The following is a 23,643-nucleotide window of genomic DNA, read 5'->3' as shown; positions in this document are numbered from 1 at the left end:
ATGTTTGCCTATCATGACTATCTTGCTGGTCAGTATGTTTGCTTATCATGACTATCTTGCTGGTCAGTATGTTTGCTTATCATGACTCTTGCTGATCAGTATGTTTGCCTATCATGACTATCTTGCTGGTCAGTAAGTTTGCTGGGAGTTTTGTTATCTACATGGGTTACGATGTTACAATATGTGTTATTGCCAGAGAAAAACCAGTCTTGATTATCTGAAGAAACAGATTCCAATGGGCAAGTCATCTTAAAAGAAACTGACCATCGCCAAATAGCTTGAGTATCGTGCAGCATAAAGCATAAAACTAAACTTCTTCACTCACTCATTGAAAGAAAACCGATTTTTTGTGCCCTGATTGTTCAAGTGTAGCAGTTGTCTTGTGCTGATGATGCCTAGACTCTGTCCTGAACCTGCCATGAACCATGGTTTCATCAAACAAAGAATGTGTCCATTAATGCTAGCCGTGTGTTATGGTTTGCTGTTCAGGGAACAGTATGTGACATGGAGTATGCTCAGGCTTTCAGGACTGTCCCCAGAGGTTCCCTGCTTCATGTCTCTGTGTCTGCCATGTTTCCAGTGATCAGGAAGAACCTTTTTATCATGTCTTTGAACATCTTTGTTCTACAAATGAAACATTTGGTTCCAATTATTAACATCAGATGGCCTTTCATGTTTCAGAACATCAGTAACATTGGTAACTTGTCCTTTAGAGAAAGACATTGGTGCAAGTCCATAGTGTTAGCTTTAGACATAAATTCCTCCAAGGCAAGTTACAAGGAAATATTATTTTAGTTCAGGAACCCTCTAAAGTGAGATGAGAAATGACTTCTTCAGCACAGACTGGGCATGGAATGTTAGTGATTGTTATACCAAAAAAATATGGTGTGGGGTTTGTGAGAGGGACTGACATTAGAAAGAAAGCTCAAGGGATCTTCGGCCCAGATGACTCAATAGCCTAAGACATTGCAAATTTTGAGTTGACAAAGCAGAAAAATTAATTATATACAGTGGAAGCTGTCTAAACTGGCACTCATTTGGACTGGGGAAATAATCCGTTTTCGACAATGTGCCAGATTGCAAAGCTGATGATAGATGTACAAGCCACGGAAGGGACTTGGATTTTAATCCAGTGTTGACAACTTGCTGGATTTGACAGATGCCGGGTTTGATAGCTTCCACTGTAAATGTAATTTTTATAAGAATTTAATTAGTACAATTGAAATGCTGGCAGCTGTTAATGTATAAGACAGGTTATGAATATAATTCCCAAAGCACCATTCCTGCTTTTGTTGTCTTGGTCAAGCCAGGTCATTGTGTGTCAGTGAGGACAAGACATCCAGCTGGGACTCCAGGGGCGAGATACAGCAGGTGTATATAGCTTTCCATCTCCCCGGCAGGTGGGGAGTCTGTGTAAATATACATCCCTGCCCTCCCTCCATCATCCTGGATACCAACACTACATGGTATCAGAACAATGCTAGGAGGAGGAAGAGAAACCATCTTGTAGGATCACGCTCGAAATATTGGGATCAACCTTTCATTGTTTTTGCTGAAAAATCTACATTATTATTGCCTTGGTTTACTGATAACAGCTGCTAGGCTACTGATGCAGTGATAAGCATCCTCAGTCACTTTAATATTATGTGAACTCTTTGGTTAACACAACGTATGTTTCTTGTGATGGTTTTTACATTATGACTGAAATCTGCAAATAATTCTCATATACAAAACTGCTATTGCAATCTCTACCACATAGGACAAAAGCTTTGAGGGTTGAGAAATATTTTTCACATCATTCAGTAACAATCATCAGTCTGCAGGCAAGTATGATGTCGTATGTTTAACACACACAAAAAAGATTATTGCTGTCACTGGTCTCTATGGGATATGTTTTGGGTGTTGAGAAATTGTTTTTCACATCATTTAGTAATGATCATCAGTGGCGAAACTCAAATATTTCTGTTGGTGAAATTCCAGGCCTCAGTCTGTGAAAAGGATCGGGGGGGGGGGGGGGGGGGGGGGGGGGGAAACACTTGCAGCTTGTATTGTACAATGGAGCATCTGTTCTCTCCTGTAATTTATGAAAGAGTTCTGCTTGAGAAGGTATGAGGTTTGCACATACTCTAAGGTTTCAAGACTGTCACATTAGATCACCCAATGTCATAAAAGCCTCTTGATGTTATGGAATACCACTGAAGGAACATACACCCTATGGCTTTAATCACAGCCAGATTCCCAGCCATTACTTGGAAGGAGGTCTGGGAGTTGTGATCTCCCCACAGTGGGGAGGCCAGGGAAATTCCTTGGTATCACACTAGCATGACCTTGTGCTGACACAACCTCTGTTAACATGACCTGAAGCATGACCCACTAGGGGTGGACATGGCTGATCTATTGTAGTCCACAGCAGGGGTTTCACCATCACAGGAAGCATTTGCTGTGAGGAGATGGAGGAAAATCAAACATCACTCTTGCCCCCTTTTTGCAGAAGTGAATATTTAGTATGATTATTGGTTCAGTGAAGAAGGATCTGGCAATATCAGAATCATGTGAATCCCAATAGCGTAGGATGAATCTCAAATCTCTGACATGGACCATTTGCCCCAAGTAGCAAGGGATGAATCTACAACATGGACCCCCAGCCCCAAATAGCTAGGGGTTAAGAGTGAATCTCTGGCATGGACCCTTTGCCCCCAGTGGCATGAGGTGAATGTCTAACATGGACCCCCCAGCCCCAAATAGGGAAGGGTTATCTCTAGCATGTACCCTTTACCCCCAACAGCATGGCATGAATCTCTAACAAGAACTCTAGGACCTAGATTTTCGAAGCTCTATTAGCGCTAAGAAAGTCGTAATTTAATGTTAATGTATGGCACTTACGACTATCTTAGCGCTAAGAGAGCTTAAAACATCTAGGCCCAGGTCCCCAGTAGCAGGTGTTGAATATTTCACAGGAGATGGGATGTTCCAAAGACATTGTTGGAATCTTCTTCCTATGCTGACCTTTTCTTTTGATGACTGCTGGAGACACATGATAATGTCACATCCTGTCTGTGGTCATGTTTGACAACTACAGTCCACCAAACAAATGACAGTGGGGCTTGTCACTAAACCTGACACCAGACTCCTCTCTCCCAGATCCTGCTGTTTGATCCCCATTGTAAGTGGCTAGCACATGGGTGTTTCAGGTTGGAATTTGCCTGTGAAGATCTGGGATAGGTCTTCAGCAATCCATGCTAGCCACTAAAGGCGACTATTCTTGTCGTAAGAGGTGACTATTAGGATCGGGTGGTCAGACTCGCCAACTTGGTTGACACTTGTCATCGGTTCCCAGTTGTGCAGATCGATGCTCATGCTGTTAACTGTATTGTCTGGTCCAGATTGGATTATTTACAGGCATCCACCATATAGCTGGAATATTTCTGAGTGTTGGGTAAAACTAAAGTCACTCACTTACTCAGGTTGGAATTAATCCACACCAATCTGTATTGATGTTGATTGAAAGCAACTTGAAAGATAGGACAAACAGTCTTTGAAAGGCCAAAAATGTTTCTCCATGGTCACACAGTTTTCATTACTGCTGATGATATCAGTACTTGTTACTTACAGAGCTGAGAACAGCATTTGACCAAAACCAAACATCAAAGTAACTCTGGTTTATGGATTGATGATGGTGATTTCTGGGTCACTGAACTCCAGCAGATTGGTTTTGCTCATAATATTGGTCATTGGTTTGTCTGGTCAAAACTTGCTTACTTACAAGCTGGCATCAACAGCCTTAATATTGATGTTGAAAGTTAAACAACAAATGAGTAAATGTACACAAACATGAGGTATTTGAGACCTATTCTGAAATACTATCTACTGAAGCACATGTTTGGAGAACTTTACCGAAACTTCCACAATCCATACTATCAAAGACTCATATAATGATATCAGTTTTACTGGAGGAAAAACTTTGGCAGACAGATTTTCAAGTGAAGCAGCTATGATGTAGCCACGTCGAGAGCAATAGGCATTTTCATTTGGGAAGAAACTGGGCATGGGGTTCAGACATCTTTCATGTCTTCAAAGACACGTCATGACATTTCAGATGAGGGTCGTGCACTCAAAAGTCCTGCAAGCATATACCTTAGTTTATTAGAAACTACGCTTGCACTTGCATCAAGGTGTCATATTGCACAATTATTTGAGGTTCACCTGGCCCTGCATTAGAGAAGCGGAAATGCAGCAGCATTCTCAAATATGTATGTCATAAAACTGTAAGTGTACTGCTGTCTGAGATGAAAGAGATAATCGCATCTTTGAAGGCAGCTAAAAAACAGGCCCAAATTGTATATACTTTATCACATTACATTTACAGTAGGCATAATCATCGTCTGTGTTAAAGATCAAAATATTATGGAAACTTCAAAGATATGATCTTTTTCCTTTTTATGATCTATTTTGCATTAATGTTTTCTGTTTCAATTTTTTACATAATAGATATGCATGAAATAATTAAGTGTCAAAAGAAATAAATAAGTGCCTCATTTCATTTTGCTTAATGGTTCCTACATAATGGGGAAAAACTATAAATGTTTACCACAGGATAGCAAATAACTTGCTATCAGATAGAGCTACTCAGAGTAATCGTAATGTTGTAATGCCGGTTGCACTTGTCATGGAGACTGAAGTTAAATGGCAAAATATTTATGTGTTTATATTCCAGTCTGTTTTTATATCATTATAGCTGTTGACCCCAGAATGTTAAGGTGAGGACTTCCATTTGAGGTTGTTGAGTCAACTTGAGGATATAATCAGCCATAAAAAAAAGAGTTTTCAAAGAAAATTGATCCCAATTTGCGCATATATCAAGCATGTTGCTGTTACCCGAAACTACACTTTCATTTACTGGATTTACTATGTGACATCTTAAATCTGGATATGGTTTAAGCGATAAGGTGGTATTATTGCGTACACAGAAGCTTTGCTATGTCAAAATTAATTTGTAATTAGAGATCACTGGTTTGCCATATGTGACTGCCAAATTTGATGTAAATCCCCAAGAAATGGCTGAGTAATGTTGGGTGGGGCTGTGATGATCCTGCAGATGGTTCGATGTTGTTTACAGGATGAAGTTTGTGTCGTATCACGTGTTTGTGTTGTGTCTCAGACACGTGGGGAAGTCGTCTGCTGCACCATCAGGGCTTATGGGATAGATATTAAACTGGTTTCGTGTACATACAAAGCAGCATGCTTCTGTAACAGATTTTAACAGCTAATATCATTTGCATCTTCACCAACATGTGCAAGCATACATCTCTGTTTTGGAGACTGTTTGCCAGATTCTTGAAGGATTGCCCATGTTATGAAGTGTGTGTCCATGCCATCCTAGATTTGTATCATATTCACTCACTCACCTTCAATAACATCATATACCAAAAAGTTGGATATATCGAATTTACAAGATTCTGAAATGCAAATTATGAAGCAAGGAGGAAACATGATGAAGAGAAATTAAGGGACATTATGACATTTTTTTCCATTCCTTATATTATCTATGTTTCATCTGTATGGATATATATAACCGTTTCTCACAGGTATTGGCATTGGCTAGTGATATGCTCTCAAGATGGAATATACCCTGCTTTTTTAAATGGTATGTTATAAATATTCCTAAAATAGACACTTGCATCAGAGCTGGTATGTGCAGCGGCAGATAGGATGTTCAGAACATGAAAACTGCAACATGCAGATGGCTCCAGATATGAGTTGATATGTAAAAACATTAGACTTAATGTTTGTTTGAATTTCATGGTTGGTTGCGTCTTGATAAAATACTTCCATGTTATGAACAATTAAGAAGAACACATTTCTAGTTCAACATTAACAGATGCTACCAAACGAAGCCTGGTTCATTTTAATGACTGTCACAGTTTTTAAATTTCAGTAACTGTATATCTGTAAACTTGTCATAAATCTCATTATTTGAGATTGCCCCCTGCTCTCCAGTTTCTCTGATATTGCTGTGAAAATACTGTGATATGTTTTCCAAAAACATGTGACTCACCTGAGAGTGCAGTTTTGTACATAGACACACATCCCATCTGCAGTACCCCTCGAAGTATATATTTACCCATGTTGTGAAGCATTAAGCCTGTGTGCACTCTATAACATGGCTGACTCCTTACTGTTACATTGAATGGATGATAAGAACTGGTCTGGATTATTTTGGGCCATTATCAATTAATTTTGCACTCTGTGTGTGCTGAAAAAGAGGGTTTGCTGAGTCAAGGAGTACAGCCACTGTTGACTTTATTTCTGCAATTTATTTTTGCAATTCTTGGAGATACATTCTTCTTAAAAAAATGATACAGCTAAGGTATGGAAAGTTGTTTTATGGAAAATTGTATATGTTTCAGTGCTTGTTTCCAGACCACTTGTCTTAGCAGCAGTGGCTGATAGCAATGTGAAAAAAATTTTTTTTTTTCAGAATTGAGAATTTGTCTTGCAGTCATTAGGTGAAAGTGTTACTGATTAATTCAAGCAAAAACTTGACTAATGGCAGAACAGGATGTTGTTTTCTTAGGACTATTTTTACATGATGTCATCTTAGGACTAGGTTATGGCCATATAAATATATATGATCTGACTTGAGGCAAATGTGTCTTTTTTTTATCAAATTCTGAGGAAATAGATTATTCATACATGCTTTCATTTGGACAGTTTGACATTCAAACAATTAATTGTTGTTGCTTCAGAAAGGTTGTCATTGTATTTTCAGACAGCTACAAACCATATTTTCCTACGTGTCCGGTTTGGACAGTTTATCATTGCTGTTTACACTCATTGATCAGTGTTTAAAAAGTTTACCATTTTTTTCACCAGTTTATGTATTGTATTTTTCAGACACTTAATCCTTGTTGTTTCAGAGCTAAGGGTGTCTGTGGTGTATACAATGGCACAATATGTGCCAAGACTTTGGCTGGGCGCCGAGTGTTCTACAACAGCTCCCTGAGCGATCCACGGAATGACCCTGAGACCATTGTCCGGGCTCTCTGGAAGGAAATGTTGGAGACTGGACTGTTTGATCAGTACTGCCAGGAACCAGCAGAGAAACTCATGTGTCACTACGCCTTCATGGATTGCGAGGAGAGGAATGGACAGGTCATGTACAAGCCGATCTGCAGGTGAGTTGCCATTCATTTGCCATTCTGGTATCACTGGACCTGTGTGGTTGTCAGGGCTCTGTGGGTAGCCTCTTGATATTATTGCTCATCATGCAAAGCTAAGAGCAAAACAATTCATGCCATGATATTGCTGGAATTTGGTTTCCAGTACAGTCCCATGCCATGCCATGCCATGCCATTTTGGAAGCTCTGTGGTAATTTTAGGACAGATCAGTCCCCAAGTGCGTCATACCTTTCACAAGCTAGCCGTGAATGATCAGCCAGAGTGATTTCATTGACTGAGTCTCATCATTCATTATGGGATACCCTGGTCATTCTATCAATTACTTGCATGCCATTTCCTGATGCAGCTACCTGTCTGGTCTGGTCTGGTTCAGCATCATCAACCAGTGATTTGCTTTCTTAGTAATTTTTTTACATTTTCTGTCTCACCCACTACTGAATGAGTCATTCATGAATATTCAGAGACACAACTGATCTTGTCTCTGATTTGAACATTTGTTACAGGAAAAACAGTTCCTAATTTCATAAAATATATATATATTGTTTCAGGGTCTGAATTATAGACCAGACTAATCTCAATCCAACTGTTTGTCCTCTAGGGTCAGTTTTAGAATTCTGACTGACAGGTGGAAACATGACTGAAACCTTCACTTCAACAGCTTAAAGCAGTGTGACTGGATTTTCTTTAAGTGTTATTTCACGCGAATGTAATGAAATTTAGCTATATTTTTCACCCATGACCTGTGAAAGTGGAGATTAAATGGTTCATGTGGTAGTTCAAGAGACGACCCATGACATAGCAAAGACCCAGGATAGAGAACACTGGAGGTATTGATGGTACATGAATTATATTTTCTAATCATTATTGTTTATAACACGTTCTAGCTTTCCAGTCACCAAGACAGAAGATCTTTTCTCCAAAATATCCAATTCCTTGTACAAGTTATCTTGATATACATGAGAGGACAATTATCTTCTGTCACTGTATCAGTGAAACCTATACATGTGTAATTTGAGAAAACGCAATCCTGGATTTTTTTTTTCCCATTGGACAAATTCTAACCCTCGTTATGACCTTCAGAACAAATTACAGTTTATAATTTTAAGTTATCACTTGCAGGAGACTTATGGTTCGTAAGTTATCCCTATCGTGAACCTGAGATCAGAACCTGTCACTTAGGAACATTGCCTCAACATGAACACATTTGTTGTATTCATTCTCAGTAACAGTGTGACAAGAACAGATCGTTTTGATGAAGACGTGTTTATTCAGTGTTAGGTCTATTTAGGTTTGAGGTAAATATTTCCAGCCTAAGCTAGTTGTTATATGCTCCAAGTTCATTTTTACTCTGGCGATTTGATGATACTGAATATTTTGTGATTGTGGTTTTGGTTTGTGAAAGTTCGTAGGAACTATATAAACAAGAAGAAAGAGAAGTGCACTCAGCAACCCAAAGCTGGAGCAACAATAAACAGACAAGGAGGACCTTGGAGAAACAAGAATGACTTCCATGACGTGTGGGGACCCAAGTTTTGTAAATTGGCTCTTCATACATTTCCCAATTTATGTTTGTGGATTCATTTGTAAGCTGTTTTGAGAGTAAAATCCTGTTTTGATTTAACTTTAATGAAAAACATGCCCTGTGAAAGATACTGCCCGTTTGATGTGCTTGGTACATGGGATAACGTGGGAAAATATTTCCAAACTCTTGCAGGTTCCTTAACTGTTATTCCAAACTTGTATGGAAGGATTTGATATGGAAGGAGAAAAACATTTATGAATCAGAATGAACTCTGTGGTTCCTTTCATGTTTCACAGTTTGATAAAGGACTTGATAAAAATAGTGTTTAAAAACAGTATAGATTCTGCAGATTGAACCTATTTTACTAGATAATCTTTCTTCATATTCAGTGGGGCGTCACTGGAACCATTTTTGTGCCAGATTAATAATGATTTTTTTAAAAGATATTCATTTAGGACCATAATCTATTTATTATATTTTTTAAAGTTGTTAAACCTACCACATCACATGGTATCTCATTCTCCTGAACATATAGACTTTGGAAATAAAGTACTCAACTTGAAAATGGATAGGAACCAAGAGGTTCCCTTACAGAATTAATAGAACATAAATATGAAAACAAATATGTTTGCCTGACACATCCGGCACTGTTAATTAGTCTGTCTATAAATCAACAACAGGTGGCTCCAGACCAGAGACTTATCTCTATGGGAGTAGTGGCTGGGAATGTCTGGCAGATAAATATGGCGGAAGATATAAGGCTTCTTTATTAACTCTGATAAAATTTTCTTAGCGGTGGATGAATATAAGTTGGGAACATAAGCAGTTATTGAGACTAAGACAAGTTCCTGTTTCATGTGATGTTCCATATTTAAGGATTTCCTGTTTTAGGTACTGTTATTAGGAGTAACAGCTTGCCTGTCATTCTGTGGTTGGCAATATTTTAGATGGATCAGTCACATCTTTCGAAGCATTTCATTAATGTGTTGTCCCTATTGCCAGGCAACATTCCTGAGAATACAAGATGGCCATTTAAAGGATTTTGCTCAAAGCTGTGATTTTTAAGATAGAAATTTGTCTGTGAAGGGTATTTTTACTGGAAATTGTACCTTCTTTGTGGATTGATGAGGTTATATCAACTTCACATAATTATTAATGATGAAATATTTGAACCCATCCGTAAACGGTTGCTGGGTAGTATTGTTTAAGAGCTTGTAGTCTTTATGACCAGTGATGTATTTGAGATATACTGATGTATCTGTACCGATAGTAACAGTTGCTGGGTAGTACTGTTTAAGAGCTAGTAGTCTTTATGACCAGTGATGTATCTGAGATACAGACATACACGCCATTCCACCCCACCACAACTGTCGGAGACAAGGACAACAAGGCTCTGCCTGTATTTTTCACTATGGGCTGACGTTCCGGATCCAAAAGACAATGAATTTTAGAATAACTTATATCATTTTCAAATTAAGCAATCTTGAAAGGATTATTAGGAATGAACATAAGGTACACCAAGGAAGTGATGTAAAGTTAGAACACTGCTTAGTGTTTGGTATTTAACTGATCAAATACATTGTACATGTGTATTGTATTACAGCAGTCTTGCACCATGACCAGCAGAAAATGTATTTTGTGGGTCCAAATCCAGTTTAGATTTAGATTAGAGCAAGTCTTCCAGCTCTTTAACTTTTACAGAGGAGAGAAATGTCTTGTGAAATAAAATGTGTTGGTCTAACATTACTGTGGAAACACAGGGAATCATCCATTTTCACTCTAAATTAAGAATGAAAAAAAAGAATGTTTTTTAAAAAGTTTGTTTCTGTTTTGCTTAAAAAATACTGCTAGCACTAACTTATCAGTCCTTGGCAATAAGGTATCAACTTTGACAGTTGCAAAAGAAAAGCACTCAAAAATGACTTTGACGCTAATGTGAAGTCCTTACAAAACTACCTTACATATGGCAGCCATCTTGCAATCTCAGACAATTTTGAATGCATGCCAGCTTTCTAGTAACAAAACTTTTCACAACTTATTGTAATTGTTGTAGTTTTTGAAGTGATTTTTTTCTTTTGTGACTAAAGTAAAGCTAGGAAGAGATTGACCTTTGATCAGTGCACAATTTAATTTTCTTGACATTTTGAATTTGTCATTGACAAGTACAGGAGAAAGGTGTTGTCAAGATTTTTTAACCTGAAGGTCCAGTGTTTGACATTATATACCATAAAATGTTGCTTTCATTATCCAATACAAGCAGATTAGGGAGGGGACACTTTGCCCTGAAACCTTATAGTCCATTGTTTGATAACAAACAGTGATGAAATAAACATGTGGTCTTCATCACCTTTTGACTCATGGGAAAAATGTACAGATTGTTTGGGGTTTATTAGTACCATCATTTACATAGAAATGTCTGATTTGGGATTCAGACTAATCTGGGAAAATGAGAAATTCTAAATTAAGTTGCTTTGAAATTTAAAATTTCCTTTTTTGCTAGGAATTAGGTTCCTGCAATGATGATTATGTGTATTTATATACATAAACATTGTTTATAAACATTTTGATCAATACTCATTTTTATATCTTTTGCATAAGGGTATACTTTACATAATAATAAATATATATGGACAGGATTGCAATTAAAACCTGACAGATGTTATGATCTTTTTCAGTATAGTAGTCTTGGAAAAGGTTTGAATTCTCATTTCCAGAAGAAAAAATGTCAAGTGTATTCTCAAGACTAACAAAATATAGGGTAAAAAAACAGTGGAGTGTGTGAATGTGAATTGAAGCAGACATGTTTTTTCTGCTGGTGGATTTTTGTTCTAGTTCTGTGAAACTTTATGCTGTAGAAGGGCACCCAAACTTGTAAAAAGTTCCCTCTACAATCACTCTAAGCTGAAAAAATGGCCTGGAGACATTTTTATATGTTGAAGTAGTTGTGTGGTGCTGTTGTGATCTGTTATATGACAGTACTTGTTCCTTCCATGGAAAGGTTTCATGATGTGTATTGTATTGCTTTGCAAAAGTATTATGATTGAATAATTTGAAATCATTATCCTTTTGACCATTGACATAAAAAATAGTATTTTGGAGATAAATCTAACAATTAAAGGTTTCTTTTGTCTTTTCTTTTTTTTTCAGTAATATATCTGAAATAAGTTTTAGAGTTGGTTATTGTCAAGAACTACAGCCCTGTGAAGATCTCAGCTAGAATTAATCTTCACCATCCCATGCTTTTCAAAAGAGGTGACTAACAGCATCAGGTGGTCAGACTCCCTGACTCAGTTGACCCATGTCATCATATCCCAGTTGTGTAGAGCTTATGCTGTTGATCACTGGATTGTTTGATCCAGACTCGATGTTTACAAACTGCCCCCATATAGCTGGAATATTACTCAGTGCAGCGTAAACCTAAAACTAAACTCGCACTCAAGAACTACCATTTTCAACAACTGAGTAAGTTGATTGTCATGGTTACTAATGTTTCACAGAAATAAAGTAATCAGATTTTGGAAGCAAAATAAGAAACAATGGAAATGTAATGAAAACATTATGCTCAGTTGTTAAGTTCTAAATATGTATGGAACCTAACTGCCACACTGCATGTAGCCATAATATTATGGTATTCAGAGTAACAAATAAATTAAATGTGGTTGCCCTTTAGTAAAATATTATGATTATCACATTCATTGAACAATGGTCAAGGTCAACCCAGTATTGATGATGATTGTCATATATATGGCCAAACAACAGTTCTTGACATGAAAGAAAAATATGTGAATGTATGCCAGCAATGTTAGACTGATAGGTGTGCCCATTGCAAGCCTGCTGGGACAGGTCATAATGTATATTTCACCATCAGCGTGATTGCCCTCGTCACTGAAGTGGTATTTCGTTAAAGGTCACAAGGGATGTTGCTGCACAGCGACAGCAGCTGTGTCATAGTAACCTTGGCTATGGTTATGCTCTGTTGATTTTCTTGAAGGAACTTTGTCAAAATGGATGCTGTTTAGTCAAACTGAATCATGTAACTATTGTTACTACAATTGTCTGTAAAATTTGGAATTTATATATATGGTTCTGTCATTTTCTGGCCTTGTGATATCAAAATATTTGAATGTTTGGTGGCTATTTTCAAAGAGTAATTATCCCAACTTTTGAATCTTAATTGTAAGGCAATAATTTTCATTTTTGATAATTTTCCCAAGGGCTTCCATGAAAAATAGTTTCTGTGAGTTTGCCTTCTTCAAACCTACAATTTGTTAAAACTGTTTGGGAGAAATGATTGGCTTTTTTTTCTGCTATAAATTCCATGCTAACTACATTTTACACAATCCCTGCTGTCGCGTGGATCCATTTTGTGTAGGTGGCAACACAATATCTTAAAGTAACAGAACAACATCGGTACTGGTGTTATTCTGATTATTTGGGCTTGTCACCAGAAGGGGATGGTTGGAATGCTGTTAAGTAAAAAAAAAATCAGTTCTAACACTCAGATTACGAGGACAAGCAGTGTTTCAAAACATCAAGAGTGGTGAAGTTTCTGACTAGCAGGTGTCTTTCTGTTATCAGTAAGCTTGAATCTACAAATGATCTTTTAAATTTTTAGCCCACAATTAGGCTACATGACATTGGGAGACTGGTTTTTAGAAATGCAGTTGTTGTTGTATTTGGATGGTGGATTGTCTAACTTGTCTAAAAGCACTGTTTGAAATGTATATTCACCCTTAGAAATAATTCAGGCCAATATAGTATAAATATATAGTGGACTTCATTTTTTATTTTAACATTGTTTTCCTATATTCAACAATTTCTGCTGATGGGCAGTCCTCATTTTATGTAATGGATAACCTATTAAACGAAATATCCTTACATATGATATATGTAGTCTAAGCCTTGAGAATTGGTAAGAGTTTGCAAAGAAGCAATGTCTTCAGACAGGACACTAACCCAGGTGGGACATGCAAGAATTACTGAAATGTCAGCAATTTGTTCCCAAATGGAAGCAGATACCAGCAACAGTCTGGTTAGAGATGTGAGGGAGGTGTGGATTATGGTCTAAATCAGGAAACCATAAACATGTCTTAAATGGATTGCTCTTTATGACTTCATTTTGAGATCAAATTTCAGTTTTCCTGAATAAAGTTTATTGAAAGTTTAAGGATGTATAAACCTGTTATTCATTATTTGTGGGAAGCGAAATCTATTAAAATGTCACTTAAGGTCCCCATGTCATCATGATGCAATTAAATTCAAATTTTTTCCCATAAAATTTAAATGTGGAAGAGGTTTCATTTTGTGAAGGAACTGGTCTGTAGTGTGAAGAAATATTTTTGAAATATTAAATTTGTTCCAAGATTGAATATGTTATCTTCATTATAAGTAGAAAATCTTTAAATTGGCCTTAAAGATTAGGATTCACCAAGGTTCATGATCTCAAATAATGTATTATAATGTGAACCTTACACAATATATGAACAACAGGTACCCATTTTGCTGCAATCTTTCTAAATGGCTGATCCTCCATATTGCTACTATTTGCTGACAACTGGTTATGTCTCCATTCTACCCTCCTGCAACTACTGTTCATTGTTTCTCCACATAGAACAGGTCAGAAACAGCAATTGACATGTCTTATCTTTGCTTCTGAATTTATCTGATAAGTTGGTGGGTTTGTTTTTTCCTTGAAATGGAAGCTTATCTATTTATTGGGAAAGATTCTGTTTCTGGTTTGTGTCAACAGAAGAGCGTCAGATCCCCCCTTCACAACAAGTACTGTCAAAACAACATGGGAAGATAGTCCCTGGTTCTCTTCCTTATACTGACAAGACATAGTGACAGTGTTTGTTTGTCCTGGTGTTTAGGAGCACATGTAATTCATGATAAGAAATTTTGAAGTTTCAATTTTGGTAGGAAAGTATCATTAGGAAGTGGTTTTATTTTTCACGAGAAATATGTTTGTCAGTGATTCATCAGGTTCAAGCTGATTGTGAACTGAGGTCATAACCTTTAGGATGTTAAGTTAGAACTTGTCTCCATCTTGATTAATGAAGGGGGTATGGTTGCATCTTTAAACTTTTCCTCTTGCTTTCTTTATATTTAGGAAATTACTGTAATTGTAATTTACTGGTAATTAAGTATGTGTAGCTGTCTTCTGACTCAGCTGTTGATAGTGGGGTAGCCTGGTGGTTCAGGTGTTGCCTCATGCTGAAGCCCTTGGTTTAAATCCCCATGTGGGTACAATGTGTGAAGCCCATTTGATGTCTGTCTCATGGAGCTGTGATTTTGCATGTATTTCTTCTAGTTCTTTCAACCAGAGTTATTTTGAACGCCGATTACAGTTTCAACTTTCCAACATTTGTAAGTAGCTGACTTCATCAGTTTCATCGATATGAATCAGTTATCCTAGACAACTTAGTGAATGTCAATCCTTAAGATTGGCAACTGATGGCCATCTTGGTGCAAATTCCCATCAAAAAGACATTTTGATGAAAATGAATAATGCATCATCATCATCATCTTCATCATCATCATCATCATCATCATCCTATCACCAATTTCCCGTCATCAACCCTCTGACGTTATGTTTACATATACAGTAGAAAGCTGAAGGCAATATAACCTCATCTGGCACGTTTTACTGATCCTGTATTTGTGTTTCAGGGAAAGTTGTCTGGCTGTGAAAGACCTGTTCTGCTACCAACAATGGACAACAATCGATGAGAACAAGAAGAAGGACATCTTTTTCAAGGAGCGAGGATACTTCCGCCTTCCTGACTGTAACATGCTGCCGAGCAAGTTTGAGGGCAGCTGCACCAAGGCTGATCTGTTTGTGAAAGAACCTCAGGAAGTAAGAGGTAAGTTTCTCAGCCCAAGTCACTGTTCAGTATTAATGCAGTTATATCAGGTAGTTCTTTGACATAGCAACTACCTTTGTGGCCAAATGGGTAGAGCATCTGCCTTGATAGCAGAATGTGTGTGGTTTTATTCCCTGGTCTCTTCATACATAGAGGATACTAAACGACCTTCCGTGTAATACCATTTTTATTAAACGAGTTAATGATTTGGTATCAAACGAGCGAAAGCAAGTTTGATGCTAAATCTTTAACGAGTTTGATAAAAATTATATTTCACGGAAGCGAGTTTAGTATTCTGTTTATTACTCGCCAACATAAATTGACAGAAACTGCCGTGAAATTCCCTACAGTGTGAGGACTCTCAGCTTTCCGCAAGTCGAGCAAGGTCTAGTAAAATTGCGACATTGGCATTAGCATTGTGACGTCACAACTTTGAACGATTTTGACGTCATACATCAAGCAGTATTACACTAGTGCAATATTGCCGTAAAAATATTACACTGCAGTATCTTCAGTGGGCGAGTAATAACAAAAGATATTAAAGGATGGAGCTTGTTTTACACTGCCTGGTCTAATATACTGGACAAAATAATGTAGGGATATAGGTGTTTTTGTGATTGATATTTCATCAGATTTTCAATAAATAAATGCGTCATTATTCCTAATTTCAAAATGTACATATATCCCTAAATTTTGGTCCTGTTTATGAGCTGCCATTACTTGGAATACCTGATTACTTCACCCAAGGGCCATCCACACTGCAACTTGTTCATACTGGTTCAAACTGGTTCAAAGAACCTGCAACTGGCTGTGTATTTAGTGTGTAAAATGTGGAAGGCACTCATAGCATACTCTGTCCAGCAACATTTGTGGAGCACTTCTCATGGAGTAGATATACTCATCCCCTCTTCACACACCTGTCGAGCATTAATCACAATCGTTGCTTACGGCAAATCAGTGTTCACCAATACTGCAGAAGCAAGAGCGTACTCCCCAAACAATGAACCGAGTGGGTGGGCCCAATGACAGACTATCTTGGTGGACCAGATGCCAGATTTAGGGTAAGGTTACAGGGGTTATATCATCGGGTGTGGCCATGGCTTGTCTTTGGTCAGATTTCAGGTGGAACACAACAGGCATTCTGATTTTGTGTGGAATTTCTTTGGGGCTGCAGTTGGCCATGATGAAGTCATCATGGAGGTTGTATCTCTCTCGGACATTATTGCCAACACGTGGTGGTTTGTGTGGGTGGAGGATCAGAGGTTTTCTTTTCCATCCACCTTGACCCCCATCCACAAGTTCTCAGTCTAACCAAGGTCTTTACATTGTCATTGATAATAGTTTCCATAATCTGATCATACCCGAGATCATGAGCCCAGGTTTTTAACTCTCTTTTATATATATAGCACTAAGATAGTCAGTCGTAAGTGCCTTCCATTGACCGTCTTAGTGATAAGAGAGCTTAGAAAGTCTAGGCAAAGGATTTTAATCTCATTTGTGGAATAGATTCAGTCTTGAGTCCAAGAATTGCATCCTGGTGACTTTTAGCCCACATGTAATTGACCTACCAAACATGTTCAATGAAGCATTCAAACACATGCGCATGCGCACGCACGCACACACACATGCACACACACAGAGGGGCAGTGGTTAAGGTGTTGACTCATTCTGCCAAAGACTCGGGTTCGATTCCCCTCATGAGTACAATGTATGACACCCATTTCTGGAGTTCGCTACAGTGATAGTGCTGAAATGTTGCTCAAAGCGATGTAAAGCCAGTCACTCACTCCTGAAGACTCAGGTATCTGGCACCTTCACTGGGGTATATAACCACAAGATTGCCCTCAGCATGTCAACCTTGACCTATGTCAATATCATGGTCCAGCATCAACAATAGCTGAGAGTAAATGGTACCAGGTGTTGTCATATATCACACATGGGACCAATTGGTTCACAAGCCAGAAACAGACCAGTTATATTCTGTTGACAAAAGGTAGAATTTGTATTGTATTTATCTGGTAACAAATGTCTTGCTTCCAACACACATGGCCATAATCATCTAGGTGATAGACTCACAATAATTCAGTCCTAAAATTGCTTTATGCAAGAAGGCCCAGGGTTAACAGAATTATCTTAGCACCTAGACTTTTGAGACTTGAAATTATTTACACTCTCATCATAGTTTTACAATAGTTGCAACCTGAGATTTCTGAAGTTTGTCCTGCTCTCAACAGACTAGTCATAGCAGTATGACTTTTGTATGCACATGAAAAAGTTTGGATCAGTGCAAGGATTGAAATGTGGAACAGAATGAGGGAGACAGACACTCATACGAATGAAAGTGGTGCAGAAGTACTTTGAATACAGAACCTGATGAATAGTGTCTACTTGTTCCATCAGTGGTTCAGCTCAACAGTACCAAGTAGTAGAAGACTGAATGTCTGCCCAGAGAGTGGTTCAGCCCTGAGAAGTCATACTAAGAGATGTATAGGGGTGTTTTGGTTTCCAAGCCTGTCTTTAAGGGAATGAATGAAGGACAAGCTGGCTTTTAGTCAGCCCTGAGAAGACATACAAAAAGATGTTACAAGGGCACATTTTGGTTTCCTTTCCAGTCTTATGAGGGATAAATCAATGACAAGTTGGCTTGTAGTCCGTACATTGTGTCTGAATATGGAAGCCATGCTAAACTGCAATGTGGTATTTCAGTGAGATAGCACTACTGGCATTAGGAAAGCAGACGTAAAACCCATTTCAGTGATTTCACATCATCTCAATATGTTGAAGCCTTCCCAGATAGCATTCATGGTTGGTCTAACATTGCCAATGTTAGGCCAACTATGCATGCTATATGCGTTTAGGTAAATTTCTGATATTTGGACAAGCAAGGCACACACACTCAGCCACAAAACACAGATGCTCATACGTACATACATGCACATATACGCAATGGTACTGTAATGATGTTGAATTTGATATCAAGATAAGATTTATTTCCCTTCACTTCACCTCACCTGTGATGATGTTCTGTTCTAGGTGACTGCTATGTTGGTTCTGGTCAGTGGTACAATGGAACAGTCAACACAACAATATCTGGTGCCACTTGCCAGCACTGGTCCATGAACTCGCCCCAGAAGCACCAACGTCCTCCTGAAGTTTTTGTGTCCCTGGAAAACTCAGAGAACTACTGCCGGAACCCAGGTTCTGAAGAGGGCCGACCATGGTGCTACACCACAGACAAGTTCAAGAGATGGGAGTTCTGTGACATACCGAAGTGTAGCAGAGGTAGGTAGAGATAGTCTACACCTCGGTTATCTTTAAGAGCTCACTTTTCAATCTTTGAGGTAGACAGTAGCCATTTTCGTAGGATCCACAAAAGGATCACCAAATAGTGTGTTAGGGGAAAATGATAAATTTCATGAAGTTTTGAATTTGCCAACTGCCCATTTCATACCAGATTTATCTGCAAAACAGAAGTATTCACGAACAAAAACAACTCTCAGTTCACTGTGCAGAGTTGTGAATTGAGATCCCAGTGTCCTCAGGTTATTGTCTAGGATTGTCAGCACCATACAAGTAGTGATAGCTTGAGTATGAAACTCCCAAAAACTTCAGCCAGACAACAGAGATGGTTAAAAGTAAAACCCCGATCAAAACTTGCCTGCTCACAAAATATCTTCATATACATGTCCAAATGTTACCCCGACCATAGGGCAGGTGAATTTCAGAATCTAGCAGTTCGTGTGAATGGGTGGTCGGGCAGGGAGGTATTTCAAACGCTGTGACAGGTGACTTCAGAAGTTCTGCCCAGTTCATCTGACACATCATGATAGAACTGAAATGCTGTTGTGGCACTAAACCCAAGTCATTCACTCACAGACAAGAAATGTTTGTAGTCTCCACCTGCACTTGAAATGGCAAACAATGCAGCGTGTGAATGGAAATAATTTTTGTTTAATACAAATACGAACACTACTATGGTTACTTGTTTTTTTTTTAATGACTAAATATCAATATTATTGACCATCAGATTTATATTTGGATAACAAAATATTGAGACAAGTTCAACACATCAGAATTTGACACAGTGGTGTTTTGCTGTATGTTATCTGTGGTCAGTGGTGTGGATCCTCGTGGTTCACAAGAGATTTTTCACAACTGTATCAGAATGATATTGAATGAATGTTTGTTTACTTCAGAGAACCTAACCTCAACCTTGAATCAAGTGGATGAGGAACCCAAGTTCACCTTCTTGGCTATCTTCATCATCACCATCGTCTCTTCTGTTGGCATCCTGGTCCTTGCTCTGATTGTGGGCCTCTGCTTCAACACGTTGATCCAGAACCATCACATCAAGTACAACGCCACACCCCAGGAAGACGTCGACATCGACATTGAGAAACTCCCACCCAACATGTCCTATCATTTGATGAAGGAGAAGAATCGACTGAACCCCAAACTAGAAAGTTTAGAATACCCACGCAACGACATTATATATATCCGCGATATAGGACAGGGAGCCTTTGGTCGTGTGTTCAAGGCTAAGGTACCCAACTTGTTAGAAAAAGAAGACTGCACATTGGTTGGTGTCAAAATGCTTAAGGAAGATGCATCAGAGGACCTACAAGCTGATTTTGAACGTGAAGCATCCTTGATGGCAGAGTTTAACCATCCCAACATTGTGAAACTTTTGGGTGTGTGCGCAATTGGCAAGCCAATGTGTTTGTTGTTCGAGTACATGAGCAAAGGTGATCTGAATGAGTTTTTAAGACTGTGCAGTCCCGAGCACTTCATCACTCAGTCTCGCACTCTGACAGACTGCCAGGAGATGGCCAATCTGAATACAGCGGACCAGATGTACATCTCAACTCAGATAGCTGCTGGGATGGTGTATTTAGCTCAGAAAGGGTACGTTCATCGGGATCTTGCCACTAGAAATTGTCTCGTGAGTGATAATTTGATTGTGAAAATTTCAGATTTCGGGTTGGCAAGGAGTGTTCATAGTGTTGACTATTACAAGGGCAGTGACAATGATGCTATTCCTATCCGATGGATGCCTTTGGAGGCCATTCTTTATAACAAATTCACCGTGGAGTCGGATGTGTGGTCATTCGGTGTTGTACTTTGGGAGATTTTTTCATTTGCGTTACAGCCATACTATGGTATGACCCATGAAGAAGTGGTGAAATACGTTAAGGATGGGAAAATCCTTGCTCAGCCCGAAAGTACTCCTGTGGCTATTTATGAGTTAATGAAAAGTTGTTGGAATAAAAAGCCATCAAGTCGCCCCTCATTCCAATCACTTCACAAATCTGTATGTTCCTTTTATGAAGAGTGCTCAAAAAAGAAAAACTTGAACGTGTATGTATGAGATTTGCGATGGAGCATTGCCGTCACAGACTTTATCTCAATCGCGATGGATGTGATTTGGACTTGAGGGACAAACCATCCTTATTCCCTCCTGAGAAATAAGACTCACTCTGACCTCTGACCAATCTCATGAAGACATATCATTTTTCCAGAGCTTCATTGAATCATATATATAATTTTCATATTTCCCAGACAATGTTACCATGTGATTTACAAGGAGTGTTTGTTCTAAGGATCCTGTGACAAGTGGGACAAGAAATAAACACAATATTCATATATGACACCTAAACCAACGACAACTTTGACAGCTTGCAATAAATAGACATATTGCAGCTTAATGGCATTTTTAGTATCAGTAGTACGGCTGAACATTGAAATTACAACAAAATCTCACTATTATGAAGGCTATATATCTTTACATATATATCTCTAGGTTCCCATTAATGGCATTCCTAGACTGACTAAAAATGGCTGTCTGATTTTATACTTTGCCAAAGCATAATATTGGTTCCAAGAAATGGACATGGGTACCAAAAGGCTTTGTTAATAATTGCTTTTTGTTTCAGTTTATGATACAGAAGGTAGCCGATTTTGTTTAGACTGATGAAATAAAACAAAAGTTAAATGCAAAGCTAATTTAGACTGCCATTTAATATTAAGTTTGGAAGTTACTGGGCGGAGAGCTTGAAGCATCAACAACAGCTGAACAGATTGGAGAATCAAGAGAACATGATTGGTTGATTCGAATCCCATGTGACTATTCAGGAAGGACGTGAAACTTGATTGGCTGCACCATCTCCCCTTGCCAAGAAAAGGGTGTCTGCAGCAGAACTTATGATGGTTGCAGAGTATTTCAACTGACCAATGAGATGTGCAGCCTTGTGATTTAAACTGACCAATGAGGAAACTCTATTTGCCAGGGTGATATGCGAGACAGTGACTCTCTACTAATGCATTGTGATTTTGTACTGATTGTTATTAATGTTGTGCCTATCTGTGTGGACCTCCTTGGAGTCCACTTTGTATTAGTTCAAGGTCACGAACTAATAATACCAAATATGGCAATTTCTGTCAGTTGATGGGAAGGGGAAGAGTAAGAAATCAAGTGAACTTTTTCTACACAGAGAAATGTCTTATGACACTTGGTATTTGTTGGCCACATTTGAAGTTTATAGATAGGGTTGCACCAAAGTTGGATTTATGGCACTAATCGTCCTTGGCGTTCATGTTTCAACTGGTGGTTCTCAAGAAACATCTCATGTTTACACTTTCAATTCCATGCTAAATGGAACCAAAATTCAAAAGCAGTCTCCAAAAATAATCTTTTTTTAGTTGGACCACAGATTCAGTCAGGGCATATTCATCAGTTGATGTAAAGCAATAGAACAAAAGTCAACTGGCAGTTCGATATGCCATAACTGGAACGATGTAGAGAAACAATCAGATCTGTGGTCCAAAACGTCAGAAAAATGTTGAAAGTAATATGAAAGAGGCTGTATTTATCATTGTAACATTACTGGGATGTGTGTTTCATCCAAACTTTACTCAGTGTTTAATAAAGCACCTGTCAGCATTGAGACAGCCAGTTTTGTGGTAATGGATATCTGCTTTGACTAGGTCAGAACAAACGATAGCCGACACCCTTGACACCTTCACAGTTGTGTCAGAGTTGCAAGCCAGTAAAGCTGTTGGTTCGTCTTAAGTCTCTTCAATACATTAGCAGCTCTTAACAATTAGGGAAACCATTAAGGTCAAGGTCAAAGATAGCCAATGACGAGTTAACATTGCCTGTTTAGGCCATGGTGTAAATAGGATAAAATGGTGCCTAACCCTGTCTTCAGCTTAAGATCTATGAATCCTACTGAGATGTACTGAAGATACATTTCAGTTTGAAATAAAATTTTATGCTAAAAGAATTGATTCATAAGCAGAAAATGGCACTTGAATTGATGCCATTTCTGTCACCATGGTAACAAATCAGGAGTGCTGATTGCTCCTTAGATTTTTGTGTCCACGACGATATGTGCATGTGCAACAGCTGTATAATAGCCGCAGTTAGTATTGCCCTTGTTATTTATTATTTGTGTATGAACTTAGTGGTGACTTAAATGACAAATTTGTGTTCACTTCATGCATCCTAAAATACTGTTGAAGAGATGGACCTCTAGATGCCAGCCTTATTGTGAGAGCTGTAGACTTGTGTTAGTTTTATTGTCACATATGTTGTGTTCACTTAAACATACCTGTAACGTTTGGTATTACTCAAATAAACCAATATACACTTAATGGCTGTCTTCTTGTGCTTACTGCTCACTTGTTTTAATTGTTCTGACAAAATGTAGTCGTGTTGTTGGGTAGCTGAGCCGTTAAAGCCTTCACTTGTTACAGCAAAGACACAGATTCGATTCCCCACTTTGATGCAATGTGATATCTTGTCTGGTGTGCTTTGATGTGATATTGCGGGAATATTGCTAAAAGCGGCACAAAACCATTCACACTCACTCACTCACAGACAAAATGTGGCTGTGATCTTTACATACTCTCATATATGGTTTGTATATACACTTGTGATGTCTCATGCAAGACACAATAAGGCTGAAATACTATATATGGGATTTACCATTAAAATTATCTCATTCTCTTGCTCACTCTCACATCTTGGTAAAACACATTGCTTTCAACACCCATATATAGTGTCACTCACTGAGGCTG

At 38.3% G+C, this 23,643-nt stretch overlaps 1 protein-coding gene across 1 annotated transcript in view; it reads left to right on the top strand.

Moving 5' to 3' along the window:
* The window catches only part of LOC137290863 (muscle, skeletal receptor tyrosine protein kinase-like), a 99,713-nt gene extending 76,496 nt beyond the window's left edge, over positions 1 to 23,217 (top strand). Inside the window, exons 6-9 of the mRNA XM_067822027.1 lie at positions 6,918 to 7,175; positions 15,371 to 15,564; positions 18,598 to 18,846; positions 19,761 to 23,217. Coding sequence (XP_067678128.1) covers positions 6,918 to 7,175; positions 15,371 to 15,564; positions 18,598 to 18,846; positions 19,761 to 20,932 — 1,873 coding nt within the window. The 3' untranslated portion in view covers positions 20,933 to 23,217. The remainder of the gene's footprint in view (positions 1 to 6,917; positions 7,176 to 15,370; positions 15,565 to 18,597; positions 18,847 to 19,760) is intronic.
* The last annotated feature ends 426 nt before the right edge of the window (positions 23,218 to 23,643 follow it).

The sequence above is a fragment of the Haliotis asinina genome, chromosome 7 (assembly GCF_037392515.1).
Source record: "Haliotis asinina isolate JCU_RB_2024 chromosome 7, JCU_Hal_asi_v2, whole genome shotgun sequence".
Lineage (NCBI taxonomy): Eukaryota > Metazoa > Mollusca > Gastropoda > Lepetellida > Haliotidae > Haliotis > Haliotis asinina.
This window is presented reverse-complemented; position numbering and strand designations above follow the sequence as displayed.